The 12,106-nt window shown below is 42.7% G+C and overlaps 1 protein-coding gene across 3 annotated transcripts in view; it reads right to left on the bottom strand.

The window, feature by feature from the left end:
• LOC137617317 (ATP-dependent DNA helicase DDX11) overlaps nucleotides 1–12,106 on the bottom strand; it is a 102,177-nt gene that overhangs the window by 39,997 nt on the left and 50,074 nt on the right. For all 3 annotated transcript variants that reach the window (XM_068347327.1, XM_068347325.1, XM_068347326.1), the window contains exon 4: nucleotides 8,196–8,387. In XM_068347327.1, the coding sequence (XP_068203428.1) occupies nucleotides 8,196–8,387 (192 nt within the window). The remainder of the gene's footprint in view (nucleotides 1–8,195; nucleotides 8,388–12,106) is intronic.

Here is a 12,106-nt window from a genome sequence, read left to right on the forward strand (position 1 = left end):
AAAACAAAGTTTTATGAATAGTTACCTGGCAGTTATATATATATATATAGCTGATATCTCTAAATCGGCAGAATTTTTCAAAACGAGGCAACCGCCTTGTGGTGGTTGGGAGGTAGGTGGTAACACCCGTCACAGGGTGGTCCAAGGAATCATTCCCGTGTCCAAGACTTCAGTTCATCTATGCCCGACCTGTCTCCTGAGGGGAGGTGGGTGGGCCTTCGAATATATATATAACTGCCAGGTTAGTATTCATAAAACTTTGTTTTATCATAAAAACTCCATTTTTATGAATAGTACTTACCTAGCAGTTATATATATATATAGCTGATTCACACATTTGGAGGAGGGAAACAGACAGTAAACATCGTTGGGGAAACAACAAAAGAGTTGTAGGAGATAAAAACACCTTGATTCCTTGCCTGCTAAGGTAGCTGATTCAAAGGTACAGCCTTTAGAGTGGCTTTCCCTTAGGAGAGTTTATCCAGGAGTAAGCCTGCAAAGCTGCAAAAAACTCAATCGAGTCTGTCAAAGGGATAAGACCAACAACTTGACTAGACTTCAGAAACTACCTTCGCCCCATATAATAAAAACTGCAACCTTACTAAAACTAACCACCTAACCCTGCAACATAGACATAAACTATCTATCTACACTGAGGGAACCGCATCACAAGACGAAGTCCTCAGACCATCATAAAAACACAAACCCTCATACATGCATATAAACCAAGGTTGAGTGGGGTTATAAACTCCTTTGCCTAATACAGAAACCACAGCTATGTATGGGCCCAATGTATAGCACTTGCCAAAGTCTACTCTCACCTCTCTAAGTTGATGAGAAGCGAAGACAGAGTTGCTCCTCCAGAAAATAGCATCCATGAATAGCCTAACTAATATATATTCCTGATATGCCAGAGAGGAAGCAATGGCTCTCACTTCGTGAGACCGAAATTTCAACAGGGCGAAGTGTTCCTCCTCACATAAGAGGTGGGCTTCCCTAATTTTCTCCCTCAGGAAAAAGGACAAAGCATACTTAGACGGGATTTTGGCGGATCTTTCACTGAACACCATAACAAGTTGGATGCACAGCTCACGTTCATAGTGTGAGCCAAAAAAACTTTGAGGGACCTAACTGGGCAGAGGAGTCTTTTCTTCTCTCGACCCACTAGGTTCGTGAGGTTAATGACATCAAACGTCGTAGGACAGGGTTACGAAGGGTTCTCGCTCTTTACGAGAAAGATGAACCTTAAGGCACAAACTGCCCTATCCTAATTGAAGCTCACCCTCTTCCCAATCGCCAGGACTTCGCTGACCTCATGGCATTCGCTAGAGAGGGTTTTCTTCGCTACAATACGAAGAGAGGCTAGCGAGATAGGTTCGAATTTCTTGGAGCACAGAAACTTAAACACCACATCCAGGTTTAAGAGTACCTATTACGTCGTCTGAAAAGACCCAATGAGGTCCTGCAAACCTTGATTTTGGGACAACTCTAGGCCTCTATGCCTAAAGACGGCGGAGAGCATACTGCTGTATCCATTGATGGTAGATACAGCCAGCTTAGCATCCTGTCTGAGGTACAAGAAGAAGTCTGCACTCTGGCTCAGAGAGGTAGTGGATGAGGAAACTTGTGCCGCCTGCACCAAGCTCTAAAGGTCTCCACCTAGATTGGTAGACTCTTTGTGAAGAGATCCTCCTTGCTCTGGTGATAGATTTCGTCGCTTGTGCCGAAAAGCCTCGAGATCTGACAAGCTTCTAGTCAGTCTGAAGGAAGTCAGTTGAGAGCAAGGGGGGTAAGATGATACCTCTTGAAGTGGGGTTGTTTGAGAAGATCTGGACTTGCCGAAGTCTTCTTGGGAAGTCCATCACCATGCCCATCACTTCCGAAAACCATTCCCTAGCAGGCCAGAATGGAGCCGCTAGGATCATTTGCCCCGAATCGAGGAAAGCGAATTTCCTGAAGACCAGATTGATGATCTCGAACATGTCCACCCCCATCCAATCCATCAGGAAGGAGTCCACTGCTACAGCTTCCTCGTCCGGGACTAGGGAGCAGCAGCAGGGGATCCTCTTCTTCCAGTTGGAGGCAAAAAGGTCTGTTACAGGTCTGACCACAACATCCAGAGACTGACAGACTTGCGGGTTGAGAGACCATTCTGAGGAAAAAACAAGTCTCTTCCTGCTGAGCATGTTTGCCCCGATGTTTCTTGCCCTAGAACAAACCTCCTTTCTAGATCAAAGAAATCAGAACGAAGGCGTCCTTGATCTCGACACACGATTCGACTAGTGTCATCACGAAGTCCTAGATTCTCATGTTCAAAGTCATGCCTCAGGCTAGAACTTCGACGTCGAGCGTCCTGAAAGACGAGGCGCCGATCGTCCTGTAAAACGTGGCGCCGATAGTCCTGTAAGACGCGGTGCCAAAAGTCCTGAAGACGTGGAGCCTGTAAGACGTGGAGCCGAGAGGTTAACAGAGCGAGACGCTGAACGTTCTAAAAGACAAGGTGTTGAGCGTCCTGGTGTCAGAAGAGACTCTTCTTGTTGACAGGAAGACCTAATTATTTGATAGGCTCAATGTTATCTAAAAATCCAGATACAGGGACGCTCTGATTTCTCCAGAGAGCAGTATTCCGCTACATAAAGCAAAAGTTACGTGAACATGAGAGGGCCGGAGCTGAGACCAAAACACACGCCCAAAACTGACCCATTCTACACCCGTTCTTCCTTGTAAACAAACCTCAGATAAAGTTTGATTGCATAGCCTGGCACTTAGACTCCTCTCTATAACTGGGAGAGAGAATCGTTGTAGCTAAAAACTAAAGGAGGTTTCCCTATAAAAGGAAAAAGTAATCCTCCTTCAGAAGAAGTACTGACCAAAGGTCTGCTCCCCTCTTCTCCAAAGATTTTGATGTCTCCATGGAGAACTTTGACTTCTGAACGAAGGCGTAAAGAGCATTTACGTCCAGGACCGGACAAAAGACTCCCTCTCCTAAAAGAGAGACATTGAAGTTGCAAAGTCGGTTAGGCAGAAAAGTCTTAGAGTAACTAACAAAGGAGGATTCACTGGGAAAAAGATTTCGCATCCATCCTAGTAAAAACACGGACCAAAGGTCTGCTCCTCTCCTCTCCCAGGCTCGCCAGAAGTAGCAAAGTCTGGCTCCTACTGTTGTTAGTCATCAAAGGTTTCTGTTTTAAGAAACAAAAATTAATATATTCTTAAAGCTCCATTAATGACCACGTGAAAACTCAGAAGGTGGGGAACATGGAGCAACAGAACTTAGGATCCTCTCCTTCTGATAACCTCAAACAATTAAACAGGAGAAAAGTGATCACTAAAGTCATCCTTGACAAAGATCTTATAAGACGTGGCGTCACCATGAAAGGACAAGGCGGCGACCGTCCTATCATCCTGAAAGACGAGGCTGCCCTCGTCCCGAAAGAAAAGACGAGGCTGCCCACGTCCCGAAAGACGAGTCTGCCCTCGTCCCGAAAGACGAGGCTGCCCTCGTCCCGAAAGAAAAGACGAGGCTGCCCTCGTCCCGAAAGAAAAGACGAGGCTGCCCACGTATCGAAAGACGAGTCTGCCCTCGTCCCGAAAGACGAGGCTGCCCTCGTCCCGAAAGACGAGGCTGCACTCGTCCCGAAAGACGAGGCTGCACTCGCCCCGAAAGACGAGGCTGCACTCGCCCCGAAAGACGAGGCTGCACTCGCCCCGAAAGACGAGGCTGCACTCGCCCCGAAAGACGAGGCTGCACTCGCCCCGAAAGACGAGGCTGCACTCGCCCCGAAAGACGAGGCTGCACTCGCCCCGAAAGACGAGGCTGCACTCGCCCCGAAAGACGAGGCTGCACTCGCCCCGAAAGACGAGGCTGCATTCATCCCGAAAGACGAGGCTGCATTAGTCCTAATAGACGAGGCAGCATTCGCCCTGAAAGACGAGGCTGCCCTCGTCCCGAAAGACGAGGCTGCCCTCGTCCCGAAAGAAAAGACGAGGCTGCCCACGTCCCGAAAGACGAGTCTGCCCTCGTCCCGAAAGACGAGGCTGCCCTCGTCCCGAAAGACGAGGCTGCACTCGCCTCGAAAGACGAGGCTGCACTCGCCCCGAAAGACGAGGCTGCACTCGCCCCGAAAGACGAGGCTGCACTCGCCCCGAAAGACGAGGCTGCACTCGCCCCGAAAGACGAGGCTGCACTCGCCCCGAAAGACGAGGCTGCATTCATCCCGAAAGACGAGGCTGCATTAGTCCTAATAGACGAGGCAGCATTCGCCCTGAAAGACGAGGCTGCAGTCGCCCTGAAAGACGAGGCTGCAGTCGCCCTGAAAGACGAGGCTGCATTCACCCTGAAAGACGAGGCTGCATTCGTCCTGAAAGACGAGGCTGCATTCGCCCTGAAAGACGAGGCTGCAGTCGCCCTGAAAGACGAGGCTGCATTCACCCTGAAAGACGAGGCTGCATTCGTCCTGAAAGACGAGGCTGCATTAGTCCTAATAGACGAGGCAGCATTCGCCCTGAAAGACGAGGCTGCAGTCGCCCTGAAAGACGAGGCTGCAGTCGCCCTGAAAGACGAGGCTGCATTCACCCTGAAAGACGAGGCTGCATTCACCCTGAAAGACGAGGCTGCATTAGTCCTAATAGACGAGGCAGCATTCGCCCTGAAAGACGAGGCTGCAGTCGCCCTGAAAGACGAGGCTGCAGTCGCCCTGAAAGACGAGGCTGCATTCACCCTGAAAGACGAGGCTGCATTCGTCCTGAAAGACGAGGCTGCATTCGTCCTGAAAGACGAGGCTGCAGTCGCCCTGAAAGACGAGGCTGCATTCACCCTGAAAGACGAGGCTGCATCCGTCCTGAAAGACGAGCCAGCATTCGCCCTGAAAGACGAGGCTGCATTCGTCCTGAAAGACGAGGCTGCATTCGCCCTGAAAGACGAGGCTGCATTAGTCCTGAAAGACGAGGCAGCATTCGCCCTGAAAGACGAGGCTGCATTCGCCCTGAAAGACGAGGCTGCATTCTCCCTGAAAGACGAGGCTGCATTCGTCCTGAAAGACGAGGCAGCATTCGCCCTGAAAGACGAGGCTGCGTTCGCTCTGAAAGACGAGGCTGCATTCGTCCTGAAAGACGAGGCAGCATTCGCCCTGAAAGACGAGGCTGCATTAGTCCTGAAAGACGAGGCAGCATTCGTCCTGAAAGACGAGGCTGCATTCGCCCTGAAAGACCAGGCTGCATTTGCCCTGAAAGACGAGGCTGCATTCGTCCTGAAAGACGAGGCAGCATTCGCCCAGAAAGACGAGGCTGCATTAGTCCTGAAAGACGAGGCAGCATTCGTCCTGAAAGACAAGGCTGCATTCGCCCTGAAAGACAAGGCTGCATTTGCCCTGAAAGACGAGGCTGCATTCGTCCTGTCTTGAAAGACTTAGCGCCGAGCATTAAGGCAAAATGATATTCATTATGCCGCTCGGCGCGTTCGGTTCCAACCAGAGGGTTCATAAGGCCGACTGGCGCTCTGGGACAAAAACCGAGTCAATGATGGTTTGTAAGCATTGATATTAGCAGAGAATATCTATGACTTAAACTATTGCCATTAAAATCAAAAGTGATGCAATGCAAAACTCTAAAAGCAGTGTAAGAATCTTAACGTTCAACGCTCTTTGCTTTCCCATGGCAAGGGCGAGCATTCTTGGGAATGTTAACAGGAACGCTCGGGAGGGCGTTTGCTCGTGAGCTAACGCCTTTCGTTTCCTTTCGCCGATCGACATTCCTTCTCCCATGGGCCGGGGAGCTTGGAAGAGGTCTAAGGCTAGGAAAACAACGTCCCTGTGCTGAAAGAATCCAATGCCTAATTTAGCACTGAAAACTTGCACTATTAAACTCTTACACAAAAAACCATAATTAGTCCTGCCCGTTGTGAGAGAACTTATTCTTCTGCCACGGGCTTGAATGAGAAAGCAAAATCGTCTCTAGTACTTGCTATATAAACTGTAACAAAATATTTTTATAGAATATTAAACTGACATTTCCATAATAAAATTAACTTTCAAAACATACTTACCCGGCAGTCACAAAAAGAAAAAACCACCGGGCAAGAGTTGAGATTAAAAATAGATGTTGAAGACACTCACCCGGTAGGTACATATAACCACTGGTAAAATTAAATGTCATAAATACCTACCCGGTAGTTACATACAAACACCGGGAAAGTTATACGTTAAAGATTAAAATGAACAGAAAAAAGGGAAAACAAAAGTAATCCACAATTAATTCAAAGGGTTTTCAAAAACAAGCGAGTTGTAATGATAAAAGGAACAGATATAGCAATAACGTATCTATATATATAAATGTAAACAATAGGAACATATAAATGAAAATGCTACTAAAACTAGAATTCCCATATAAATTAGTTGTTGTTGGAGAATAATAGCCAACACTTTAACTCCCATATCGAAAAGAACGCTACCAAGGCATGTTGGGACTGCACCGATAGTAACGAGTAACAGCGTAAATTAACCATACGCTAGTTCTATTTAATTTATGAAAATAGATCGACGATTTAAAAAACGAATACCAAATGGACAAATATTTCTTTAAAATTTTACATTAAAAGTTAAAAAAAAACTTATAAAAGAGGAATTCCTCCCATTCTTTGCATAAAACAAATAAAGAGAATTTGCAAGACATACATGAAGATTACGTCACATGACTGTGACGTCATAGAGTTGCCGGAACGTATTTCTGTCATCAGGATTAAAAACTTTGCACCTAAAATATAGTGCACAAACAAAACCTCTGTATACAAACTGTGAGGATCAACCGACACTTTCGGTAACCTCACCTTGCATACATCACTCGCACAAACACGAAAATTAAGTTATCACTCATGATAAAGTAAATAATAATAATAAAACACGATTGCCAAAACCCTAAATCAGTGTACTTCACCGAACGAAGTCCAAAAAAGCGAAGAAGGGAAAATGATTCGAAAAACTCTCAATGGTCGACCGACGATGTTTTCAATCCAGCCGGCAGAGATGAACTGAAGTCTTGGACACGGGAATGATTCCTTGGACCACCCTGTGACGGGTGTTACCACCTACCTCCCAATCACCACAAGGCGGTTGCCTCGTTTTGAAAAATTCTGCCGATTTAGAGATATCAGCTACATATATATATAACTGCCAGGTAAGTACTATTCATAAAACTTAATAATTTCCACCTTTTTACAAAACAATTAATCCCTGCAAGTTTCATTACTCTACGATTAAAATTGTGGCCAGGAAGCTGTTCACAAACAGGGGGTAAAACATAACCTCCTTCCAACTTCATAGGCATAGGTAATACATTTTAATAGGTTAAATGTCAGAAGAGATTTACACAAACTAATTATCCTACAAATAAAGATTAATAAACTGAGAGTGTCCTAAGCCATTGGGAATGGAAATTCTAAGCAATGTACAACCGTTTGTTGATGTTATACAAACCAAACAATTAGTGATGTAAGCTGAGATTGGAAGTAAGGTAAAGGAGTAGGTCTACTTATTGTAGTGCATGAAGTTAAAAGTTATGCATACACGTCTACAGTAACATATATCGGTACTCGTATACTGTACTTTTATGTTTATTCTAATAAAACAATTCCCAAGAAAGTACAGCATTTGGGGCCACAAAATAAGAACAAAATTGCTTTTAGGAGTTATGTGACAATAGTGACATAGGTTCTCCTACTTCTGACCAAGCATAATGTGATCAGTTAAAACAATAGGCTTGTAGTAAGTTTGGAAATATCAATTACATATACAATACTGGCAATTAGAAGGTAATTACTAATGATGATCAGGTATATATCAAATATAACCAAAATAATATATTCCACACGCCTGCAAGAAAAAAATTTGCTTCATTGACATTAGTCAAAAAATTTAATGGTGGTAGTGAATGAGGATAATAGTATCCTCTTTAGTGGAGCTTACTTTTACAAGCAATTAACATTGGTAATATATTAGTATAATAGAATACATCAATAGACACATGCATTTTTCTTTTCTGATCAAAGATCATAAATAAAACAGATGAATAAAACTCCTTACACAATGATAAAAAGAACATCCTTGGCATATTATGTATGGCACTTTACACAAATACGGTACTAAAAAAAAATTAAAAGAATAGCTATAAAACATAAACAGTTCTGTGCATATGAAACTTACTTTGACCCTATGGCGACGTTGCTTCATGTCTGATACTCGTTCTTCTTGTTTCTCAAGCTTCTTCAGGTCTTCTCTACACCTTCTAACCTCTTCTTGCCCTTCCTGTTTTTTAGCTGCCGCACTAAACCAATCTGGATCACTGTCATCTGCAGCAGCTTTTTCCCCTTCTTTTATCTTCTTCAACAGCTCAGCCTTAAATAGAATAAAAAATTTACCATCTATCTTCAGCTTTAAAAGGATTAAAAATGCTCCATCCCCTTTCGTCTTCTTTAACAATTCAACCTTGAGTCATATGAAATTTCTATCAATCTTTTTCCTAGAACCTTGATTGCAAACTGGTCGCAATAACATACGAGTCTCGTCTAAATAAAAGAACATTCACAGATGTTAATGCATTTAATAAAGTTAGTGCAGTACATAGTTCAGAAAAAAACTTTCATAAAACTCAACTCTTACTCAAGTTATAGATATTGCAAGACACCAAATCAAAAGATAAGATGATGAACATTCGTTATAAAAACAATATGCTATGAAACAACTTGGACCAATTCAGCTGTGTATGCCAGATACAAACAAAAGTTATTCATGACAATTCCATCTGTTGTATTATGCCTATACTACAGTCTAAGATGATCATCAGACTCTCAGGCATTTGTTCACTAAAGGAGTCTTGTAATACTCTGACCTAGGTGGTCTTATCTCTATTAAATTTCAACACCTCAATGCTCAAATTTACCTAATGAGGGGTTAGAGCAAGCAAACTATTTAGACCAGGAATAACATGTGACTGATATGCTGACCTCTACAACATTTTATGTCACCGGTTCAAAGGAAATGATGGTAGAGATTGAAACATCAGGTACTGATTGATGTCAAAAGGTCACACAGCCACAAAAACTTTTACCAAAGCAGGAAAATTGATGCATAAAATCCCAAGAGCAAAATGTAGTGTCCACGAAAGAAGTTACATATACCACACGTTTCTTACAGCTTTTACAAGGAAATTCCCAGCTCTTGAGTCCCATGATCAGGTCAGAACATGGATGCAAATGGAGAAATTTATCATATGCCTGAATATCGATCTAAATTATAGGACTACAATTCAGATGGCAAAGGGGTGAGGCAAGCCTTTGGAAGTATTAAGTGATGCACTTTGAGAAGAGAAATAAAAAGTTACCAGAGTTCATTTTATCTATTTGAGAATATCTAATAATTTTCAAGTGTTTCTCTATTTATCCCATGGTTAACCTTACTCATCATACGTGTATCTAAATATTAAAAAATTTTCTCTCACGATAGAATCATTATTATCAAAACAGGAAATTTTCGTTTTGCATTAATTTTATTAAAATGATATTTTAATTATAAAATAAATTTTTGAATATATTTACCCGGTGAATATATAATAGCTGCTGCTCCAGCGGCTCGACAGAAAAACACACAAAAACTCGCGAGCGATCGCTATGAAGGTTGCGGGTGTGCCCACCAGCGCCAACTATCGGCCAGATACCGCACATGCATGTAAACAAGCCTCAATTCTTCTCGTCCCGCTGCGTCTCTATTGGGGAGGAAGGGAGGGCCTTTAATTTATATATTCACCGGGTAAGTATATTCAAAAATTTATTTTATAATTAAAATATCATTTTTAAATATTTAACTTAGCCGGTGAATATATAATAGCTGATTCACACCCAAGGCGGTGGGTAGAGACCAGAGTTAATTAAGTTTACAGCGTATATGCTTAGAGTTTTTGACAGTTATAATATAACAAAACCCAAATATGTTATTTTTATAATAAAATAAATTTTTGAATATACTTACCCGGTGATTATATAAGCTGCAACTCTGTTGCTCGACAGAAAACTCTACGTTAAAAATCCGCCAGCGATCGCTATGCAGGTAGGGGGTGTACTTCAACAGCGCCATCTGTCGTGCAGGTACTCAGTACTCAATGTAAACACAGAACTCAATTTTCTCCTCGGTCCACTGGGTCTCTATTGGGAAGGAAGGGAGGGTCCTTTAATATATAATCACCGGGTAAGTATATTCAAAAATTTATTTTATTATAAAAATAAAATTTTTCAATATTAAACTTAGCCGGTGATTATATAAGCTGATTCACACCCAGGGGGGTGGGTAGAGACCAGCAATAATTGTTTACATTATTATGAGCTAAGGATTTTTTATTTCATTTTAGCAGTTATTCAAAATAACAAACATAAAAATGTTATTTTTATAATAAAATAAATTTTTGAATATACTTACCCGGTGATTATATAAGCTGCAACTCTGTTGCTCGACAGAAAACTCTACGTTAAAAATCCGCCAGCGATCGCAATGCAGGTAGGGGGTGTACTTCAACAGCGCCATCTGTCGTGCAGGTACTCAGTACTCAATGTAAACACAGAACTCAATTTTCTCCTCGGTCCACTGGGTCTCTATTGGGGAGGAAGGGAGGGTCCTTAAATATATAATCACCGGGTAAGTATATTCAAAAATTTATTTTATTATAAAAATAACATTTTTCAATATTAAACTTAGCCGGTGATTATATAAGCTGATTCACACCCAGGGGGGTGGGTAGAGACCAGCAATAATTGTTTACATTATTATGAGCTAAGGATTTTTTATTTCATTTTAGCAGTTATTCAAAATAACAAACATAAAATAAATAAGTACCTGGTAAGGAAGTCGACTTGAACAATTACTCTGCCTTTTTAAGTACGTCTTCCTTACGGAGCCTCGCGATCCTCTTAGGATGCTGAGCGACCCCTAGGATCTGAAGTATCAAGGGTTGCAACCCATACAACAGGACCTCATCAAAACCTCTAATCTAGGCGCTTCTCAAGAAATGACTTTGACCACCCGCCAAATCAAGTAGGATGCGAAAGGCTTCTTAGCCTTCCGGACAACCCAAAAACAATAATAAAACATTTCAAGAGAAAGATTAAAAAGGTTATGGAATTAGGGAATTGTAGTGGTTGAGCCCTCACCCACTACTGCACTCGTTGCTACGAATGGTCCCAGAGTGTAGCAGTTCTCGTAAAGAGACTGGACATTCTTAAGATAAAAAGACGCGAACACTGACTTGCTTTTCCAATAGGTTGCGTCGATTATACTTTGCAGAGATCTATTTTGTTTAAAGGCCACGGAAGTTGCGACAGCTCTAACTTCGTGTGTCCTTACCTTCAGCAAAGCTTGGTCTTCCTCATTCAGATGGGAATGAGCTTCTCGTATTAACAGTCTGATAAAATAGGATAAAGCATTCTTTGACATAGGCAAAGATGGTTTCTTAACTGAACACCATAAAGCTTCAGACGGGCCTCGTAAAGGTTTAGTTCGTTTTAAATAGAACTTAAGAGCTCTTACAGGACATAAGACTCTTTCTAGTTCATTTCCAACCATACGATAAGTTTGGAATATCGAACGATATTGGCCAAGGCCGAGAAGGCAGCTCGTTTTTGGCTAGAAAACCAAGTTGTAGAACATGTAGCCGTTTCGGATGAGAATCCGATGTTCTTGCTGAAGGCATGAATCTCACTGACTCTTTTAGCTGTGGCTAAGCATACCAGGAAAAGAGTCTTTAAGGTGAGATCTTTCAGGGAGGCTGATTGTAGCGGTTTGAACCTGTCTGACATAAGGAATCTTAGTACCACGTCTAAATTCCAACCAGGTGTAACCAAACGACGCTCCTTCGTGGTCTCAAAAGACTTAGGGAGGTCCTGTAGATCTTTATTGTTGGAGAGATCTAAGCCTCTGTGACGGAAGACTGATGCCAACATGCTTCTGTAACCCTTGATAGTGGGAGCTGAAAGAGATCGTTCTTTCCTCAGATATAAGAGGAAGTCAGCTATTTGAGTTACAGAGGTACTGGTCGAGGATACGGATACTGACTTGCACCAGTTTTGGAA

The sequence above is a fragment of the Palaemon carinicauda genome, chromosome 23 (assembly GCF_036898095.1).
Source record: "Palaemon carinicauda isolate YSFRI2023 chromosome 23, ASM3689809v2, whole genome shotgun sequence".
In the NCBI taxonomy this organism is placed as follows: domain Eukaryota; kingdom Metazoa; phylum Arthropoda; class Malacostraca; order Decapoda; family Palaemonidae; genus Palaemon; species Palaemon carinicauda.